Source organism: Mya arenaria, chromosome 7, assembly GCF_026914265.1.
Source record: "Mya arenaria isolate MELC-2E11 chromosome 7, ASM2691426v1".
Taxonomy (NCBI): Eukaryota; Metazoa; Mollusca; class Bivalvia; order Myida; family Myidae; genus Mya; species Mya arenaria.
The window spans coordinates 22,254,884-22,278,362 of record NC_069128.1 but is presented as its reverse complement, the minus strand read 5'-3'; the positions used below and the strand labels follow the sequence as shown (position 1 = coordinate 22,278,362).

General features: G+C 35.2%; 1 protein-coding gene across 1 annotated transcript; it reads right to left on the bottom strand.

Moving 5' to 3' along the window:
- Positions 1 to 1,462: 1,462 nt before the first annotated feature.
- Positions 1,463 to 11,773, bottom strand: LOC128241011 (N-lysine methyltransferase KMT5A-like). The gene is made up of 5 exons (XM_052957996.1): positions 11,671 to 11,773; positions 7,022 to 7,175; positions 6,479 to 6,595; positions 5,404 to 5,467; positions 1,463 to 1,731 (listed from the first exon to the last, which is right to left on the bottom strand). Exons 1-5 carry the CDS (start codon positions 11,771 to 11,773, stop codon positions 1,654 to 1,656), a joined length of 516 nt encoding a protein of 171 aa, XP_052813956.1. The 3' UTR covers positions 1,463 to 1,653.
- Between the last annotated feature and the right edge of the window lie 11,706 nt (positions 11,774 to 23,479).

Below are 23,479 nucleotides of genomic sequence, written 5' to 3'. Positions count from 1 at the left end.
AATAGTAAACTAACTATATTGTGAAAACCAGACTTATACAAAATTTATGAAAAGTGATTGAAACCATTCCTTAGTAAAAATTAAAAAAAGTAATATCACACAAATAAACTTAATATACTTTTGATCGAGCAGATTAGAATACAAATTTCAATTGTATTTGTATAAAATAATTCATGCAATAAATCACTGGGGTTTCCAATTACACCCTAACAATCTCTATCTGCCTTCTGAGAAATCAAAAAAAATCTGCCAAAATAATTATCTTATTACCTTCTTTCAACTGCTGCAGCATGGGAAAGTCGTCAGTTTCAAAGCCATCATCACAAGAACTACTGTCTACTCGATCATCAGTACATGGATCTGCGTTATCCTCCCAGAACAGACTTTCAACTATATCAGGAAATGTCACTTGGTCTTCAACAGCTGTAACTGGAGAGGATTGTTCCACATTGGTTTCAAGTGTGTCACCATCAGTGCTGGAAGTCTGATGTACGGTGTTTGTGTCAGACGCATCAGGTGTGTTATCTTGGAAGGAAGGACTTTCAACTCTGGCTGTACATGGCAGTTGGTCTTCAACAGCTGTAACTGGAGAGGATTGTTCCACATTAGTTTCAAGTGTGTCACCATCGGTGCTGGAAGTCTGATGTACGGTGTTTGTGTTAGACGCATCAGGTGTGTTATCTTGGAAGGAAGGACTTTCAACTCTGGCTGTACATGTCAGTTGGTCTTCAACAGCTGTAACTGGAGAGGATTGTTCAACATTGGTCTCAAGTGTGTCACCATCGGTGCTGGAAATCTGATGTACGGTGTTTGTGTCAGACGCATCAGGTGTGTTATCTTGGAAGGAAGGACTTTCAACTCTGGCTGTACATGTCAGTTGGTCTTCAACAGCTGTAACTGGAGAGGATTGTTCAACATTGGTCTCAAGTGTGTCACCATCGGTGCTGGAAATCTGATGTACGGTGTTTGTGTCAGACGCATCAGGTGTGTTATCTTGGAAGGAAGGACTTTCAACTATATCAGGAAATGTTACTTGCTTTTCAACAGCTGTAACTGAAGAGGATTGTTCCACATTGGTCTCAAGTGTGTCACCATCAGTGCTGGAAGTCTGATGTACGGTGTTTGTGTCAGACGCATCAGGTGTGTTATCTTGGAAGGAAGGACTTTCAACTCTGGCTGTACATGTCAGTTGGTCTTCAACAGCTGTAACTGGAGAGGATTGTTCAACATTGGTCTCAAGTGTGTCACCATCGGTGCTGGAAGTCTGATGTACGGTGTTTGTGTTAGACGCATCAGGTGTGTTATCTTGGAAGGAAGGACTTTCAACTCTGGCTGTACATGTCAGTTGGTCTTCAACAGCTGTTACTGGAGAGGATTGTTCCACATTGGTCTCAAGTGTGTCCCCTTCAGTGCTGGAAGTCTGATGTACGGTGTTTGTGTCAGACGCATCAGGTGTGTTAGCTTGGAAGGAAGGACTTTCAACTCTGGCTGTACATGTCAGTTGGTCTTCAACAGCTGTAACTGGAGAGGATTGTTCCACATTGGTCTCAAGTGTGTCACCATCGGTGCTGGAAGTCTGATGTACGGTGTTTGTGTCAGACGCATCAGGTGTGTTAGCTTGGAAGGAAGGACTTTCAACTCTGGCTGTACATGTCAGTTGGTCTTCAACAGCTGTAACTGGAGAGGATTGTTCCACATTGGTCTCATCTGAGTCACTATTGATAGTGTGACCTGAAATCAAACAACAAATATGATGAGCTTTATAATAGACCATTAAAACAGTGAAAATCCCGACTTGCCCTAAAACTTTAACAAGACGCCGACGTCAGGGCAAGTAGTATAGCCCTCCTTATTCTTCGAATAGTCAAGCTAAAAAACAGCTGTGACAGCAACCCAAGTTGGTTAGAAAAGTGTCATAAGTGTAAATGAACAAGGGAGAATAATTATGAGGATTCAATAGGGATATTTTTACTATGAATGCATGAACATGCTATAAAATGGACTTTGATAAGGTACATGGACGTGTTTCAACAATACAAAGCAAATATTGTGCGCATTTTTTTCCCTTTAAAGAAAGCACCCTCCCCTTTTTCATTTCTGGCTTAAACACTATCCGTGTAAGTTTAGTTTAAATCCATTCATAATTTCTAAATTCATAGAGAAATACCCCTTGTATTTATTGATAATCATTATAAAGGCAATAACCTTGACCTTTGCACTAAGAAGCCAAATGTTGTGCACGTCATAACACAATGTCGACATTCTAATGGTGAAGAACACAACTTTCCAGTTTTTAAGGAGAGGATACATTATTCAACAGGACCTACTTCTGATCACTTCTAATAAAGTTTAGGTACAGCAGCCCTAAGTATAGCATAGTCTTGTATTACAGAATTGTCAAAGTTCATGTTAAAGTTGCACTTTCACAGATTGAATGTTTTGACAACTTTTTTTTTGTCTTGGAATGAGCCAATTTTTGCGAAAATCCATGGAAACCAGTTATATAAGACTGCTGACAAAAATTAGATCGCAGATTTTTATATTTAAGTTCAAAAATTGATGTTTTGTGCAATTTTCATTAACCGTTAGTAACGGTTTAAGCGGTAAAACATTAATTTTCGAACAGGGGCCGTTTTCAATAAGCATCTTAGTAACAATTTTCAACTTAGTGAAAAATTGCCTTTTTTCTAATTTGAATTTTAAGAAAACGAACAATGTTTGTACACCAAAAGTATGAAAATAAGCAAGAAAATGGTCTAAACAATATATGCATTATATGAATAAATCGGATGAAAAGTAGTGGGTATTTAAAATAATCGATGTCAAATATTACAAAATTCTCACTAAGTTGAAAATATTCACTAAGATGCTTATTGAATGAGCTCCTAAGTTCCAACCACTGCATCAATGGGGAACAACTACTAACTATGGGTTAGATTTAAGATGGATAAAACTGTTCCAGATCTTACAAAAAGTTCAAAACTGTATTCCAAAAATCATAGAAACAATGGCATCTGAAAATAATTACAGTTAAGTTCCCCCATTTAGACCACCTTAACATTGAGACAATCCTTGATTTCAAAACCAAAAAAAAATGAGTATTTTCTTAATAAAATGGTCTCAGTAATGAGGCCAGTTCACTAAGGCCTAAAAAAAATAATTTTTGATTAGGGTTACATCCTCTTCAAAAATAGGTAGGCTTTTTTTTATTTATTTTTTTATTAGACTTTATATAAGAACGTCATTATCATCATTGGAGAATGGTGTTAAAGTTATCGTCTATATAAGCATTTAAGGTTTTAAACTACATATTGAAAAGCATAAAAAAAAAAAGATTTTTTTTTTTTTTTTAGTTTTTCATTTTTTTTTCCAACTGACTATAAAAACGGTAGGGTCGGCGCCTATTCCGTAGGTAGGGTCGGGTAACCCGAACCAAATGTACTTTTTTTTTAGGCCTAATCAAACTTTAATCTAGTATGAATGGTAATCTTATTGTTGGAACTAATAACAAAACTAGATAATGCTCAACAATTCAGTGTTTGTCCCAAACTAAACTAACAAAAGGGACACCGGAACAAACAAGTCAGTCAATCATTGAAAACAACCTTCTGGCTTTGCTTTATGACCTGAACATCTGTTAAAAGCTTTGAAACTATCTGATGCATTTATTTGCAGGTAAAACTTGAACACAATTTGGTAAAACCTGCCCTATGACCTAACTTTTATCACCCCCAATAGCAATATGCATTTTTTAAAAGCCGAGCTCTGATAGTTACCAAACTATAACAGATGTTGTCGAGCCATCTTGAAACCAAAAATGCTGATTGGAATATATCTTAACTAAATATTAACAGTCAAGCTAAATTGCTTTGATTGAAAAATATTTGTTCCTACTGTCATAGAATACATCTATATACCAGACATTTTTTATTTAAATTTACAGCATTTCTTTCTAAAATGTTCTAGATTCAATCATACATTAAAAAAAATGCATGAGCAAGAGGGCCATGGGGACCCTTTAAATATCAATAATCCATTTATAAGAAAGGTGTTTAAGTGAAACTTTTATTGTTTACAGAAATGATATAACAATTCACTTTAAATGATTTTAGGAAGCATTCAAGCTTCCAGCAAGTTAAACCTTTCGTAGTAAGATTTTATTTAAAGTAAGTGGATACAAATATTTTTCATTGGCAAACAATGAAATGAACAGTATAAACACAATTTTATACCCTGTTCATGCTGATACTGAAATATAAAACAAATGCATGCATACTTACTTTTGTTAGGGATATGTAAAGTGTCAATCAATTGCACATTATTATGCAGAATATATGTAGCAATTACAAACAAGATATATGTTTGTGAACCGATATGCCCCCTGAGCGCAATGTTGTAAAGAATATTTGGACAATTGAATGGAATATGCATGGACCAAAATGACAGCTGATTTGGCATTGACATTGAATACCTTTGAGGCAGTTTTTAGATTATGACCATTCAAAGTATGGGTATAGTAGGTACAGTTTTTGATCATGTTCAAATGATAACTGATCTTGCAGATAAACATGATCCTCTAACCAGCACGAAATATGTAAACATAATGTAATTTTAATGACCAATATGAGTTGTGACAATGACCTTCAATCTCAATATGAATAGGGGTCATCTACTGGTCACCCCAAATCTATATGTCCAGTTTGAGGGCCATAGGTGCAGGCATTGTCGAGCTATCACAGACATGATTTTTGTGTTCAAGGTCACTGTGACTCTGTCAGGTCCAAACATCATGGCAAGTTTGATGACCATATGTCCAGGAATTGTTGAGTTATCATTCAGACTAGCTTTAACAATTTTTCCCATATAAAGGTCACTCTGACCTTGACCTTTGAGCTGACGACACCTAAAATAAATAGGGGTCATCTACTGGTCAGGCCCAACCTTCATGTCAAGTTTGCTGAAAATAGGTCTAGCAAATGTTCAGTTATCACTCAGACAAACATTGGTCTATGACGGACTGACATGTGCAAATCAAAATACCCCTCCTCTTCGAAGGGGGGCATAATATATATATTTCAGCATATTCATGTACTGGGAAAGATCATGAATTTTGTGTACAGACAGGCAGACGAACAAACAAACATACTGATTACTACTGCTTATAGTTTAGTTTTGCAGGGTCCTTATAATAGCTAGTTGATTGATGCCTATGAATCAGATGAGTAAACTAACTGAACCATTAGCTAAATGTTAGATACAGAGTTACAACATTTTACTTAAATTGCAAAATTATGGTAATTTGTAAAAATTGGAATCATTAGTTTGTGTTCAAATATCAAGGTGTCTTTCAAATACATGAATATCCGGTCTTTGCAAACAAGTTAATCCTGAGCTAGCACTCACCTGTGTCCAGGGGTATTCCTTTAATCCATAATCGTAAAGTAGCTCTTCACCTGCACAGATGTCCCTGAAAAACACATTAAAGGGGCTGTACTCCATATGATAAAATAGCACAAAAAGAGAAAATTGTCGAAAACTGACATAAACTTGGCATCGATGTGTACAATGCATTGAAACTAAGAACTGAAGTACCACATAGTTTACAATTTATTTAAGTTTAGCAGTTATTTCGTATTTTTCCATTTAAAAAGATTACTGAGTATGTCTACAAGGTAGAATTCATTTCTTATCCGTGATTGGCTAGTCGGTGTTATCACGTGATATTACTGAGGTAGGTGTATAGCTTAATTATGTCACCCAATTAGAGTAAGTTGTCGTAGCTCAGTGGATACGATGCTGGACAGCAATTTTGGCGACACGGGTTCGAACCCGGTCTCTGACACATTTTTTTTTACGTTTTGGTTACTTTTTTTACAATTATGATATCAAAGCGTAACACATTCTGTTAGATAATTGTCCTGAGATTTGTTACAGAAAAAAAACTTTTTTTGGTGTTCAGTCCCTTTAAGGTATTAAATTTGATGGTGAAAAAAGGTCAATAGCTCCAAGAAAAGGTGTAACAGATATTTACGAAGGAAGATGGTTCGTCAGTGAAAGTTTGAGGCAAACCCTTCAACACAAGAATGAGGAGTATGACAGACAAACTTTTGGGACATACAGTCATACAAAGTGGGGGCATTAAAAGTTATGGCTGATAAGATTTTGCATTCCGACAAGAGAGCTGTCACAGTGCCAATTATAGCAAAAAGGCTATGACAATATCTCTAACTTTTCTCTTTTAAACACTGACAAGTTGAAAATAGTGTGTTACTGACTGAAATATATGTATTGTTTATCGCACGTTAAGCCTTATTAAATTTCTAGGTCTTATGTTCTGAAAGGTCCCCAAAATAAGCCTGCAAATAGTGCGTGCGTGTTTTGTTTAAGTTTATTTCTATATAATTGTTCATCCATATTCTTTTGACTTTTTTGCTGAGATCAAGGTGTACTCAGCATTAACTTAATACATCAGAAATACCTTTGTGCAAACAGGATCAACTGCCCACTAACTTCCTTCATCACAGCATTCAGTTCTTTTTTATGACCATGGTTTACCAGTCTTCCAAGTCTTCCACTTTCTTCAGAAGCATCTACGCTACAAACAAAAAACATATTTTTTCTCACTGAAACTGGAGCCCTTCTGCGATATCATACTACATAATGTATTTAACACAGATAGGCGGCATATTTGGAGCACTATAATCTATGAGTTATAACTTGTTTAATTTTAGAAGAAGCAATGCTATAGATACAAAATGTATTACATTAAACCGATTGAAGGAATACAAAACTGGTAGATTTAGTAAGTTAACAATAGCCTTATCATATATTATGCACAAAAACAGAGGTTCGAACCATGGTGTTGCACAAAACACGCAGTGTACCGTGGTATTTTTTCCGTGGTACCAATCTCTATTATGAACACATAGCTATTAATATTATGTATGACCACTTAAGCCCAGATAAACACCAAATGTATGACAAAATCTGAAATCACAATACAAAATTTTGTCAGACTTACCATAACTGCTTGCCTTTGGATATGAAAAAGAAACGGAAGCCTGTTGAGTTTTTTGCTTCCCTTCTATCACCTTCTTCACCTGTTATAAGTTCACCTGTGTAGTGGAGAAGGAAATCTCCATTTTTCCTGTCTGCTATGGTCTTTATACCTCGTCCTGAAAATGATAATATATTAGATAACTTTAAAGATACTGTATGATAAAAATGCACAGTTCTAAGGCATGTTAATTGAATAAAACATAAACAGTGTAATAAAAAAGGTGATTTTTTGATGATAAGTTTAAAAAAAAATTAAACTTCAAGGAGCGATATGAAAAAATGACAGCTTTAACCAACTGTGCTATTCTGCATTGTAATGGAATATGAGATAACTATGGTTATACTCATACAAATCACTCACAATTCTGATGAGAAAAGGGCCAAACAAACAAGAGCTGTATTATAAGTTGACTTTTAACTCAGAATGCATAAACTCCATAACATACAGTAAAAAGATACTACTGAAGTAGATATTTCTTCCAGACACACCCTGAATCTACATTTCAGGAAACAATTGAGCTTTCTGTTCTTTTCAAATCCTTTGAGAACGCTACTTTAGTGGGCAGATATATTCTGCCCACAAGGTGATAACTAACTGCTATGCTATCATCAAACTCTCTTTTAAAAAGGGAAAAATGGTATTTTTTTCTTAAAAAAAAGTCACATTCAGGAACAACAGTGTTGTTATTGTTGAAACACTTCACAGGTGGAGATATAGTCGTCAGAACTTGACATACATACAAATATCAATCTGAAAATCATTACTATTTAAATCTAATGTACCTGTTTCCAAGCTTTTAATTAAACAAAAAATGACTGAGATGTCATTAAAGAAGATGGGGTTGATGGAGAGGAACCTTATGCAATTACATGTACCTTATCAATTTAATTATGAATTTATTAATCATAACATACAATGTACTATGCGTAATGGCCTAATGGTTTCCTGTAATGAAGATGTTGTTTGAGTCTAGAAAATGTATACATATGTGTATACCAAGGATAATTTTACTTTAGAGGGCAGATTTTTCTGCCCATGAGGTTGTCTGTAATAGGCATTCATGGTTTGTCTCAAAGTTATGAATTCAGCACTAGTACACTCACAAAATGCAAGTGATAATTGGAAATTGGGTTTAAAGGTACTTTTTTGAGCAAAATTTTGCGACTGAAAGCCCTCAATTTATAGCAACCTTCACTTTTCCTACTTTATTTCTCGTAATACACATAAAATTATGATATTTACCTAAGCGTGTTGCATTAAGCGCACTCAGTAGACATTTTTTTGTGTTCAGACTTTAGGTGGCAGTATTTGGCTCATATATTTCCAATGTTGAGGTGCAGTCCACTATCATGATATGCCCATAAACGGTTTGTTCACGCATCAATATTTGAAATGGAAAACTTCTGATGGCGATGATTAAATTAATCAGACATAAAAGCCTAAATTAAATAATCTGTCCATATAAACTAACTTAACGGGAGAAAAAGTCCACATGAAATTAACCATCAATACAGACTACGCTGGAAACGTCTGCAAGACATTTTGTGCGGCTGCATATCAAACCTCCTCAATACATGTATCTAATTTAAAAGGTGAATTATTATGACATAGAAATCATTGTTGTTGTTTTGATCATACATATTACCTAACAAAATAAGGGGTGAACAAAACTTTTGTGAGACAACTTCAGATTTTGCACACAAAAATTTGCTAGTACATTGTTTTTCTAAATTAAAGCCCTGTTTAGTGGGCAGATTCCGTCTTCCCATAATGGCTGTTTGGAATATATAGGTTTAGTAATTGTGTGAAAGCTATAAACTATATGGGAAGCTTTACTTCAATCTGCCTATAATTGTTGTCATAGCTACCTGCCAAAACTAACATTACAGCCACTTTTTTAATCACAAATTATTACTTACCAAATTAAAGAGTCACCTAATTACACAATACACATTTTATTCAGCAAATACATATTTATCATATCAGTAACCAAAACCAAGGTATACATTTCAAAAACATTTCTTTCACAAAAATTGTGTAAAAAATAATTTAAGCTCTGACCAGTTTATTGTCAAGATACATGTATTTTTGTGTTTATATCACTGAATAAGCTATTTTATTGGCAGCATATTAAGCAAACCTCGCTGTTAGCTTAGGGCAAAGTTGTTCAGTTTTCCTCGACACAAATCAGTGAAAATTGAGTGCTGTTAATGGATTAATCAATTTTTGAACTTAAATATAAAAATCCTCGATCTAATTTTTTGTCAGCAGTCTTATATAACTGGTATCCATGGCTTTTCGCAAAAATTGGCTCATTCCAAGACAAAAAATAAAAACGTGGTCAAAACGTTCAATCTGTGAGAGTGCAGCTTTAACGGAATGTGTTCTTAAGAAAAAGCCAACTTAGTCATGTTGAAAACTGCCATTTTTGGACCTGGGAACCTTGTAAGTGTATTTTGAATATACTGTCAGTATACTACTAGTACTACTAGTAGTATTACTACAGTATAATCATTTTTGAGTTTTAAACATTTATTGGTGTCGTAATTCACAAATATACAGTACACCAAATAAAACCATGTGCAGGCCAGTTTTGGTAATGCACCAGTCAATTGTAACCATGGCCCCCCAGGTCCGGAGATAGCCAGGGAAATGGGCCGTGTTTTTACCTTCCAGGTGGCCCAGCAGTGCCTGTAACTGCAGTTTTGTCTTCACGCCAATTATAGCGGGGAATTGGCATTATCTAGGGTTCCCTTGTTAGGGGGCATTTGGCTGGGGTTTACTGGCATATCGTCCCCGCAGGACGGAGATTTTGCCAGGGATTTGCTGAACCGAAAGTCAAAGTCCCCGCTATTCCCCGGACCTGGGAGGGCCGTGGTTACAAATGACTGGTGCATAATGAACAAGAGTGTACCAGTAGGCGAGTAGTTCTCGGACACTTTTAGAGGTTTTATGGATCAAGTATTCTTATTTTAAACGATATATGATATTCCAATGTTTATAACAAACTTCAGCTCTTCTTCTGTTGAAATAATGCAAAATCAAGTGTAATTGAACAATTTAAGTCCATTCTCATAGGCTCCGAATGTGGTGCTCAAAAGGGGCTAAATTTTAGTTTGACAGAAGAAGTTCTCGGACACTCCCTTAGATGATCAACAAAACCCGGAAACATGCGCTGAAGTGATTTTTTTATTTAAAATATTTAAAAGTGGAATTTTCAAACCAGTAAGTAATATATGTCTTATTATTTTTCATTAAAAACCAATCTAATTGTACATAATTATATACATAGACCATGAAGCTCATAAAACTGAAATAAATGATTTCTATTTTTAGCACATATGTGTAATGTAAACTCCTGACTTAACATGAATATTTTCTAGTCCAAATAATTGTATGTTGACAGATCTTTTTTAGATTTTTGATATGGCAAATCCTTCACGAACAAATTGGTTAGAAAAGTATCAAAAGTGGGTAGTTGTTCCGATCAGGATTCCGGGTTAAAGCATATAGCGTCTATAAAATATCACAAAAACAAGAAACATTACCAGATAATGTTATTTTATATTAGTTCCGTACACAAAAAATTAATATCCAACTTATAATTATGAGTTTGACCGCTTTTCTTCATTTCATTCTGTCAAAACATAACGATATATACATGAAGGGCACCTGCAAGGCTCTAGGGCACAGTTTTAAATCGCTCGGAACATTTCGGCCATGGCCGAGTTGTTACGATTGTATAACGAGGTCTATCTCGAAGCTTTGTTGGAGGAGGCCGAGTTATTACGATTGTATCGAGTTGTTCCCCTTCGCATAATTGTTGTCTGTGTCAGTCAACTTTCATTTTATTGGAAAGGTAAACAACTTGTTTTAATGCATTAAATATTTGTTTAGTGCAAAATAACCTTTCACTTACATGGTGAAATATGAATATAACTCTTAATGATCAATTTCAACCATAAAATACTTCATTTAAAACAATTTCAATATTTTTAAAACACCCCCGTTTTTTGCACATTCCCGTTTAGACGTTAGGGATTGGAAGAATCCCGTATAACACGTCTATTATTTTAGACTAGCATATTTTCGTAAATGCAGAATGTCGTCTGCGTCAAAAAAGGAAGTATACCAGTACCGAACTAATAGTTTAACCTAACTGTTGCCCGTATTTTAAGTTGTGCTTTTTGAGCATGCGCACTAAAATTGTGATTCCCAGCGGAGGTAAAATGTGATTTTGGAAACTTTTGGAATTTAACGTCTTATAATCCTTACCTAATGAAAATATTTGGTACCTGCTGAAACTTTTCAAACACCTGATTGATTGAAATCAGGTGCTTGATATGTAACTTCCAAAATGAGGCGAAAATCGTGAGTGTCCGAGAACTACTAGTGTCCGAGAACTACTCGCCTACTGGTAAATTACTAAATATTCAGCCCCGTTTTGAATACGATCTCCTTTCTTTTTGCCTTAAAACAGACAGTAACATCAAAGCGACTTATTTCGACTACGGTACGAAATGACATGCCTCAAAACAGGCCCTAATGCGAGATGGCGAGGCTACGATGACCAGATCCCGCCCGGCTCACACAGCCTACAATAACTTTACCTTTGAAGCCGAAATCTTTCACTGTATAACCATCTTGGTCTTTGTCCAACTTGATAAAATAGAGCGCCTTGTCTATTGGTTTAAGCCGTGCAGTAGGTCGCATGATGCCAGTTTACCGTAGTACACGAATACTTAGTACACGCTGCTCCAGAAAATAATACGGAAGTACTTGGAAAAGACATGCGCAGTGAAGCGTAACTACTCGGTGATTTCCGACAACTTCGGAAATAGAAATCGCCTATCCATAATCGCCGAGGTGATCCAGTTGTGAATCTATCGCGCAACCAAGACTAAGGGAAGCAACTAGTACACGTTATTTTCATCCCACAACTCCAACAGAGTGAAAGTGGGCAGACCCGCTTTACTCAAAATTTTACGCAACAAGTCATTTGCATTCAAATTAGACCACCGTATATATGGGCACGGTCATACAAAACTATATATATATATATATATATATATATATATATATATATATATATATATATATTCAGTTTTAAATTGAAATACAATGACATAATAAGTTCACCTTTAGTGATGTTCCATCGACATGATTTCAACTCGGACAGTCTTCGTGCCATCTGACGTTGATAGTAACATTAGCAAAAGATTAGTTTCATTATGCTCTCTGTTTCGCATTTTTAAATATGACAAAAGTTAAACAGTTAACGGTAAAGTAAACACCGGGATTATTTAAAGAAAAGAGTGTTCACAAACAGTCCTGCTCTAAACGACTGTTTTCATTTTATAAGTCAGTCTGTATACAATTTTCTTAGCGTTAATCTATGGTTATTAGTTAAAATATCAAGGAAAACACGCACATTTCAATTCGTTTAAGGTAGAAGTTCTTTATAAAAAAAACAATATCATCAATGCCTTAAATTGCAGTATAATTGTTAGTTTCAATATAATAGGAGGATTCATTACTGTGGGATTATGTTTTCATCTAAAATGGAATTATTTCATTCTTAACAGTAGGACGATTTATCTAATTTAAAGTGAAAATCTATAAAACGGCATTATTTCAAGAATATGATAGTAACTGTTTAATTAAAATGTTTTTGTTAATATGCAAAAAATATAATTTCTTATGATTCACTCACGACTGGTTAATCTAATTCTTTTAAGGGACCATTCTCATGACATCCTGAATTAACTTGGTATTAGGTGTCCTTCACTATAAAATATTATCAGCTTTAAATTGAAATAGAATTACATAATTAGTTCACCTTAAGTGAAGTTCCATCGACATGACCTCTTCTCGGACAGTCTTCGCGCCATCTGACGTTAATAGTCCCATTAGCAAAAGATTAGTTTCATTGTGCGCTCTGTTTTGCATTTTAAAATATAATAAAAGTCAAACAGTTAACGGTAAAGTAAACACAGGGATCATTTAAAGAAAAAGGTGTCCACTAACAGTCCAGCTCTAAACGATTATTTTCATTCTAATAATAAGTCTGTATATAATTTTCTTAACATTCATCTCCGGTTATAATTTTAATATCAAGGAACGCACACACACATACTTCAATTCGTTTAAGGTAGACATTCTCTATTAAAAAACAATATCATCGATCTCATTAAATTGCAGTGGCATTGTTTATGTTTCAATTCTCGGGTGGGGGAGAGGGTCATCAAAAATTCTAACTTAATCTTTTTCGAAATACACGAAAATCGAAAAGAGCATTTCTGTTGGTTTTCGAAATCTTACAGTGAAAATGCTAAAGGTGCCAGCATCTTTCCCAAGATTTCTTTAACCAAACATGGGTAGCAGAATCGCTTTATTTCGTTTTAGTGTATTTTCATTTTATATATAAGTTGCACATAACAATAGACGTTTTGTTTCTGTGGGATTTTCATCAAAAAGGGATTTTTTATACTTAAAAGTAGGACGATTTATCAAATTTAAAGTGAAATTTCATAAAATACAATATTTCAAGAATAATATTAACTGTTTAATTAAAATGTTTTTGTTAATATGCAATAAATATAATTTTCATCGGGATTCACTCACCACTGGTTAATCTAATTCTTTTAAGGGGCCATTCTCATGAATTCCTGAAATAACTTGGTATTAAGTGTGCTTCACTACAATATATAATTAGCTTTAAATTGAAATAGAATTACATAATTAGTTCATCTAAAGTGATGTTCCGTCGACATGACCTCAACTCGGACAGTCTTTGCGCCATCTGAGGTTAATAGTAACATAAGCAAAATATTAGTTTCATTGTGCTCTCCGTTTTGCATTTTAAAATATAATAAAAGTCAAACAGTTAACGGTAAAGTAAACACAGGGATCATTTCAAGAAAAAAGTGTTCACTAACAGTCCAGCTCTAAACGATTATTTTCATTTAATAAGTCAGTCTGTATATAATTTTCTTAACATTAATATCTGGTTATAAGTCAAAATATCAAGGAAAACACGCACACTTCAATTCGTTTAAGGTAGAAGTAATTTATTTAAAAACAATATAATTAATCACATAAAATCGCAGTGTAATTATTAGTTTCAATATAACAGTAGAATTAATTACTGTGTGATTATGTTTTCATTTAAAATGGAATAATTTCATTCTTAACAGTAGGACGATTTATCTAATTTAAAATGAAAATCTATAAAACGACTATTTTCTTAACATTAATCTCTGTTTATAAGTTAAAATAGCAAGGAAAACACGCACACTTCAATTCGTTTTTAAGGTAGAAATTCTTTATTAAAAAACAATATAATTAATCTCATAAAATTGCAGTGTAATTGTTTGTTTCAATATAACAGTAGGATTAATTACTGTGGGATTAGGTTTTCATCTAAAATGGAAAAAAAAAAACATTCTTGACACTAGGAAGATTTATCTAATTTCAAGTTAAAATCATAAAACGACATTATTTTAAGAATATGATATGAACTGTTCCATTAAAATGTTTTTGTTAATATGCAATAAATATATTTTTCATTGGGATTCACTCACGACTGGTTAATTTAATTCTATTAAGGGGACATTCCTGAAATAACTTGGTATTAGGTGTGCTTCATTTTAATATATTATCGGCTTAATATTGAAATATAATTACATAATTAGTTCACCTTAAGTGCTCTTCCATCGACATGACCTCTACTCGGACAGTCTTCGCGCCATCTGACGTTAATAGTCCCATTAGCAAAAGATTAGTTTCATTGTGCTCTCTGATTCCCATTTTAAAATATGACTAAAGTAAAAACAGTTAACGGTAAAGTAATCACAGGGATCATTTAAAGAAAAGTGTTCACAAACAGTCCTTCTCAAAACGATTGTTTTCATTTTATTAGTCAGTCTGTTTACAATTTTCTTAACATTAATATCTGGTTATAAGTTTAAATATCATGGAAAACACGCAAACTTCAATTCGTTTAAGGTAGAAGTTTTTTTTATTAACAAACAATACCATCAATCTCATAAAATTGCAGTGTAATTGTTTGTTTCAATATAACAGTAGGATTCATTACTGTGGGATTATGTTTTCATCTAAAATGGAATAATTTCTTTCTTAACAGTAGGACGATTTATCTAACTTAAAGTGAAAATACTTAAGACATTATTTCAAGAATATGATAATAACGGTTTAATTAAAATGTTTTTGTTATTAAGCAATACATATAATTTGCATTGGGATTCACTCACGACCGGTTAATCTAATTCTTTTAAGGGGCCATTCCCATGACATCCTAAAATAACTTGATATTAAGTGTGCTTCACTATAGAATATTATCAGCTTTAAATTGAAATAAAATTACAAAATTAGTTCACCGAAAGTGATGTTCCGTCGACATGACCTCTACTTGGACAGTCTTCGCGCCATCTGACGTTGATAGTAACATCAGCAAAATATAAGTTTCACTGCGCTGACTTTTGTGTTAAAAAAATTGTTAGAAGGCATTTAGTATGTTTCGCATTTTAAGATATGGCAAAAGTTAAACAGTAAACGGTTAACTAAACACAAGGATCATTTAAATAAAAAAACACTCCCTTAAATTAGTGTAAGATATTAGTACTGAATTAGAACAAAACAACAACAACTATATCAGTCTCATAAATTTGAGTGTAATTGTTTGTTTCAACCAACTCACGGTTGGTTAATTTCTTAAGGGATCAACCGCATAATGTCAATTCTGATATTCTTAAGGGGTCAACTCATTATGTCAAGTACGTATTTATTCTTCGGACCAATTTCGGAATTACTTGGTATCTAGTTTGCTTCATAATGATATGCTATCAGCTTAATATAGGACCAGAATGACATGGTTTATTTCAATTTTTTAGCATCCACTGCACCAGAAGAACCTCTTCATGCTTCCTAGATTGAGGCTTCATCGCAGCCCCCGTCTCGGCACAGAAGCAAAAGATAAGTTTTATTGTGCTCATTTATGTTTTAAGAAGTTAATGAAGCCATAAAGTCTGTTTCGCATTTTAAGATCTAATAAAAAGTAAACAATAAGAAATAAAGCAAATACAAATCTCATTTTAAGAAAGAAACAATAACAAGCAGTCCATCTCAAAATCATTCACTTTATAAGTAAGTCTGTATATAATGTTCTTAACATTTATGACTGTTTATAAGTTCAAATATCAAGAATCACGCATACTTAAATTAACTTACGGGAGTGGTCATTGATTAAAAAAGTATTATCATTTGTCTCATAAAATTGTACTGAAGTTGTTTATCACGGTTTGAATTTGGGAAGGAGGGGGGGTCATCAAAAAGTAAAACTTAATTAATTCTTTTTAAAATACACTGAAATCGAAAAAAGCTTTTCTTTAACCGAACATGGGTAGCAGAAAGGTTTTTTTTCGTTTCGTGTATGTTCATTTTTATAAAAATGCATATAACAGTAGGAGGTTTCTTTTCGGTGGGATTACGTTTGTATCTAAAAGGGATTAATTTCATACCTTACATTAGGACGATTTATCTAATTTAAGGTAAAAATCTCTCACTAACGGTTGGTTACTCTAATCCCTTTAAGGGGCCATTCTCATGAATTACCGCAATAACTTGGCCTTGAGTGTGCTTCATTATAATATATGATCAGCTTTATATTGAAAAAGAATTACATCAATAAGTTCACCTTAAGTGATGTTCAATCGACAGGCCCTCTACTCGGACAGTCTTCATGCCATCTGACGTTGATAGTAACATGGACAAAATATTAGTTTCAATGTGCTCACGTATGTGTTAAATGAATTGTTTAAATGCATTAAGTATGTTTCGCATTTCAAGATATGGCGAAGGTTAAAAATTCAACGGTAAAGCATATACAAGGATCATTTCAAACAAAGTAATAACAAGCAGTCCAGCTCAAAGCGATTGTTTTCATTTTATAAGTAGGTCTGTGTACAATTTTCTTAACATTCATCTCTGATTTGTACGTTCAATCGTCAAGAATACTACATACACTTAAATTCGCTTAAGGTAGAAGTTTTTGATTAAAAAAAACAATAATCATCATCAATCTCATCAAATTTCAGTGTAATTGTTTATGTTTCAATTCTCGGGGGTGGAGGTTAGGGGGTGGGGGTGGAGGGGGTCATCAAAATGTAAAACTTAATTAATCTTTTTCGAAATACACGGAAGTCGAAAAGAGCATTTCTGTTGGTTTTCGAAATCTTACAGTGAAAATGCTAAAAGGTGCCAGCATCTTTCCCAAGATTTCTTTAACCGAACATGGGTAGCAGAAAAAACTTATTTTCGTTTTCGTGTATGTTCATTTTTATATAAATGTAGCTAACAGTAGGAGGTTTCATTTCTGTGGGATTATGTTATGATCTGAAAGGGAATAATTTCATACTTAACAGTTGGACTATCTATCTAATTTCATTGAAAATCCATAAAAGACATCATTTCAAGAATTTGATATTAATTGTTCAATTTAAATGTTTTTTAATAATGTTCGAACAATATAGTTTTCTTGAGATCCTCTCACGGTTGATTGCTCTAATCCTTTTAAAGGGCCATTCTCATGAACTTGGTCTTAAGTGGGCATCAATATAAGATATTACCACCTTTTTCTTTCATGCTTTATGATGAAATATGGGGTTTTAACAGTGAAATAACAACAGTGAAAATATCAAACGTTTGTTTATCACCGTATTTATCAATATAATCAACAATTGTTTGTTTTCCTATTATATTAACATTAAGGCCAGAGTTTTTATATCTTTAGATTTACGGGAGCGCCGTACCTAAATATTGCAAAACCCAAATAAAAATGAAATTCATTTTCGTAGTTTTATTTTTATTTTTTCCGACGAACGTTGCTCCAAGGTTAAGAAAAAAAATAAAATTAGTGTTCTATAACCCATATCTCAGAACCAACTGGTGTACCAATTGTCATTCATTATCGGTCTTTTTACTGCACAAACCACGTAACCAGTCGGAAATACGCGGGGAAACAGAACAGGTACCCGTTACCATAACAACGTCCTGTTAAAAGTGAAAGTACTTTTTGTCATACTCTATTTCTCACAATTTCTGCAGCTATATAGAAATGTTTTACTACAAAAACGTTCCGATGTTTATGTTTCATTATTCAAATCAAACCGTGGTGAACTTAGAGCGTCTTTATTGTGATTTTTTTGTAGATTCAGTATGTTGTTCGCGTTTCGTGGAATGATTGCGAAACTTCCGGTCAAAATAAGGAGACAGAAATTCGTGGGTTGTATTGTCTATTAAAAGTCGTTGGCGCACGTCGTATATTAACAAGGATGAATTGGATTACAGCGCAAAAATGTATAGCTTCTGACAAACACAAACTGCAAAATGATATCGTGTTCATCATAGTCAAAATGGATATTTTTGTCTGAATTTGACTCTGGGGAGCATTGAACACACTGCTTCACGATCACATATTTGAAGAGAAAAACACAAGGTATCGTGATATTCGTAGTTGTTAATTAGTTTAATAATGATTTAGAATTTAAATCGTTATAGAATACTGAAAATGATGTAATAATAACATAGTGTGTGTTTCCGATAAAACAGAAAAAATCTGAACATAAGATATCTGGCAGTCAGTGCAAAGTCAAACTTATCCGTTGCTTATTGCCCAACGGGCATAGCTGGAATTAGAAGGATATTTTTCAGGACTGATTCTAAAATCAGTTCTTAGACCTGGTTTTTTGAAACATATAACACTTGTAAAATTTATCTTAATGCTCCCGAATTTTCTTTGGTGAAGTACATAAATGTAGATTTTGACTGTCTGTGTATCCGTAAGCCCTGTCAAACTTTGAAGTGAAGAGGAATTTCCATCAGGGCTTCTACTTTTTTGGTTATATATTCTATATAAAAACCACATCACGGTAAATTGTCACGGTGCTATTTCGTTAAAGACAGAAAAACACATTTGACCTCCTTATTATACCGTGTCTGAAACTGTGTTCAATGTTTGATTACTTCACAATGGGAAGGATATGCTTATATTGTGGGCAAAAGGTTAGAATTGGCCATTTAAACTTCTTTATTACACTGACATGTTTCATAAAATCCATGGGTTGAAAATATATGCACCTCATATGCATAGATGCATTCAAACAAATATATACAATTAATTTCAATGAGCGCTTGAACTCACAGTGTTGAGGTCAATATTTTCAGTCATTAAAAGGATCTTTTAATTATGCTTTTGAAACTTTGTGGTGATCTATCACCCTTTTTTTCAGCCTATGAAATAGCTGACACAAGTAAGGTGTGTTTTGTCTTCATGATATAAGAAGATTAAAAAAATAAAAAAAATCGGAGAAAAATCCGTTTTATTTTTATTTATTTCTCCTTTGGGACATTTTATGCATTTTATTTTTATTTTTATTTCCTCCTCCTTACCCAAATTTTTGAAAATTCTCCCGTAAATCTAAAGATAAAAAAACTCTGGCCTAACTGTATTTTGAAATGTACATAAAACGGCCCTTTCTTGCAGAAACAACGCTACCAGGAGTGTCCATTCATGCAACCGGAAGAGGTGCCCCTTGCTGCATTGAGAAAACTGTTGTCGGTAAAATAGCCAAAAAAACCCGTTTTTACTACTATGTAAATTGCTTGAATCCAAACAATCAGTTTTTCACATTTAAGTTATAGATACAGTTTCTCCCTGATAGTTCATGTATAAACGAACAGGGAACTGCTCATAATAATGTATGGATACAATTTTGATATAAATATATGGGACCCTTAATGTTTAGTACCATATTTATGAATACTTTTTACATCTGTTTTACTATGATATATACATTATTTGCTGAAGTGAAACAATAGTACATATATGGGCTCGATATTTTAGTGTCAAAGCTATCGGAAATGGCGCTCCACCAAACCGGAAGAAATGCCCCCTGCCACATGAAGTGATGCTCAATCCGTGAGCGGCCATGGTGTGAATTTTACCCCTTATTTGGATTTAAATAGCAATGAGACAACAATACATGGAATATAATTACAATTTGAGTTGTTGATTAAAAGTTTAATGATGCTATACGCTAGTGGGGTTGCTTATGCAAATGTTTATGAGGGATACTTGCTGCTTGTTGTATTTACAGTTTTACTAATGATAGCTGGAATATGATATAACATGAATAATAGGAGTATTATATTTTTTGCAGAAAATGCCCAACAACCGCACCTCCGACCCCCGCCTCTTCTCTGCTCCCGAGCGTTTCTGGAGTTTTCCACCTCATTGATGCCTCAGTGGCTTATTGGCAGTACTGGAACAGTAAGGTGAGCGTTGTGTATAAAACTCTGATACTGAGAATGTACCAGAAATAAAAATCTTAAATGATGTTGACGACAACAATGACGTTGTTGTTGTTGGTGGTGGTGGTGATGGTAATGATGATGATGTACTTTTAGTTTTAAAAATGTTAGCAGGAATATGATATTTAACATGAGTGATAGTCGTATTATAATTTTGCAGAAAGTGCCCGACAGCCGCGTCTCTGTCCCCCACCCCCTCCCGTCTCCCGATCGTTTCTTGAAAGTTTTCCACCGCATTGACCCAATGGCTTTATGGCAGGACTGGAAAAGTTAGGAGAGTAAGTACCAGAAATAAAGATCTTATGTCATGTTGACGATGATGAAAATGATGTTGGTGGTGTTGTTGTTGATGATGATGATGTTGTATTTTTAGTTTTCCTAATGTTATCAGGAATATGATATTAAACGAGAGTGATGGTCGTATTATATTTTTTTGCAGAAAGTGCCAGCCGCTTCTCCGACACCCGCCCCCTCCCGGCTCCCGATCGTTTCTGGATGTTTCCACCCCATTGATGTCCCAATGGCTTTATGGCAGGACTGGATCAGTTAGGTGAGCGTTGTGTATAGCACTCTGATGATAAGAATGATGTGATGTTGACGACGAAGACAGTGATGTTGGTGCTGTTGGTGGTGATGATGATGGATGTGTTGTACTTTTCGTTTTACAAATGTCAGCAGGAATGTTATATTTAATATCAGTTATAGTCGTATTATATTTTTTGCAGAAATTGCCCAACAGCTGCTTCTCCGACCATGGCCCTCTCCCGGCTCCCGAGTGTTTCTGGCTGTTTCTATCTCATTGATGTCCCAATGGCTTTATGGCAGGACTGGATGAGTAAGGTAAGCGTTGTGTATAAACCTGATAAAAATGACATTGTACCAAAAATAAAGACCTAAAATGATGTTAACGACGACGACAATGACGTTGGCGTTCTTCTTGCTGTTGTTGATGATGGTGGTGGCAGTGATGATAATGAGAATGTACCAGAAATAAAGATCTTATGTGATGTTGACGACATCGTATGGTGGTAGTGGTTGTGTTGTTGTGGTGGTAGTGGTTGTGTTGTTGTGGTGGCAGTGGTTGTGTTGTTGTAGTGGTAGTGGTTGTGTTGTTGTAGTGGTAGTGGTTGTGTTGTTGAAGTGGTAGTGGTTGTGTTGTTGTGGTGGTAGTGGTTGTGTTGTTGTGGTGGTAGTGGTTGTGTTGTTGTGGTGGTAGTGGTTGTGTTGTTGTGGTGGTAGTGGTTGTGTTGTTGTGGTGGTAGTGGTTGTGTTGTTGTGGTGGTAGAGGTTGTGTTGTTGTTGTGGTAGTGGTTGTGTTGTTGTGGTGGTAGTGGTTGTGTTGTTGTAGTGGTAGTGGTTGTGTTGTTGTGGTGGTAGTGGTTGTGTTGTTGTGGTGGTAGTGGTTGTGTTGTTGTAGTGGTAGTGGTTGTGTTGTTGTGGTGGTAGTGGTTGTGTTGTTGCAGTGGTAGTGGTTGTGTTGTTGTAGTGGTAGTGGTTGTGTTGTTGTAGTGGTAGTGGTTGTGTTGTTGTAGTGGTAGTTGTTGTGTTGTTGTGGTGGTAGTGGTTGTGTTGTTGTGGTGGTAGTGGTTGTGTTGTTGTGGTGGTAGTGGTTGTGTTGTTGTGGTGGTAGTGGTTGTGTTGTTGTAGTGGTAGTGGTTGTGTTGTTGTGGTGGTAGTGGTTGTGTTGTTGTGGTGGTAGTGGTTGTGTTGTTGTGGTGGTAGTGGTTATGTTGCTGTGGTGGTAGTGGTTGTGTTGTTGTGGTGGTAGTGGTTGTGTTGTTTTAGTGGTAGTGGTTGTGATCTTGTGGTGGTAGCAGTGGTTGTGTTGTTGTTATGGTAGTGGTTGTGTTGTTGTGGTGGTAGTGGTTGTGTTGTTTTAGTGGTAGTGGTTGTGTTGTTGTGGTGGTAGTGGTTGTGTTGTTGTGGTGGTAGTGGTTGTGTTGTTGTAGTGGTAGTGGTTGTGTTGTTGTAGTGGTAGTGGTTGTGTTGTTGTGGTGGTAGTGGTTGTGTTGTTGTAGTGGTAGTGGTTGTGTTGTTGTGGTGGTAGTGGTTGTGTTGTTGTAGTGGTAGTGGTTGTGTTGTTGTGGTGGTAGTGGTTGTGTTGTTGTAGTGGTAGTGGTTGTGTTGTTGTAGTGGTAGTGGTTGTGTTGTTGTAGTGGTAGTGGTTGTGTTGTTGTAGTGGTAGTGGTTGTGTTGTTGTGGTGGTAGTGGTTGTGTTGTTGTGGTGGTAGTGGTTGTGTTGTTGTAGTGGTAGTGGTTGTGTTATTGTAGTGGTAGTGGTTGTGTTGTTGTAGTGGTAGTGGTTGTGTTGTTGTAGTGGTAGTGGTTGTGTTGTTGTGGTGGTAGTGGTTGTGTTGTTGTAGTTGTAGTGGTTGTGTTGTTGTGGCGGTAGTGGTTGTGTTGTTGTGGTGGTAGTGGTTGTGTTGTTGTAGTTGTAGTGGTTGTGTTGTTGTGGCGGTAGTGGTTGTGTTGTTGCGGTGGTAGTGGTTGTGTTGTTGTGGCGGTAGTGGTTGTGTTGTTGTAGTGGTAGTGGTTGTGTTGTTGTAGTGGTAGTGGTTGTGTTGTTGTAGTGGTAGTGGTTGTGTTGTTGTAGTGGTAGTGGTTGTGTTGTTGTGGTGGTAGTGGTTGTGTTGTTGTAGTGGTAGTGGTTGTGTTGTTGTGGTGGTAGTGGTTGTGTTGTTGTGGTGGTAGTGGTTGTGTTGTTGTGGTGGTAGTGGTTGTGTTGTTGTGGTGGTAGTGGTTGTGTTGTTGTAATGGTAGTGGTTGTGTTGTTGTGGTGGTAGTGGTTGTGTTGTTGTAGTGGTAGTGGTTGTGTTGTTGTAGTGGTTGTGTTGCTGTAGTGGTAGTGGTTGTGTTGTTGTAGTGGTAGTGGCTGTGTTGTTGTAGTGGGAGTGGTTTTGTTGTTGTGGTTTTAGTGGTTGTGTTGTTGTGGTGGTAGTGGTTGTGTTGTTGTGGTGGTAGTGGTTGGTTGTGTTGTTGTAGTGGGAGTGGTTGTGTTGTTGTGGTGGTAGTTGTTGTGTTGTTGTGGTG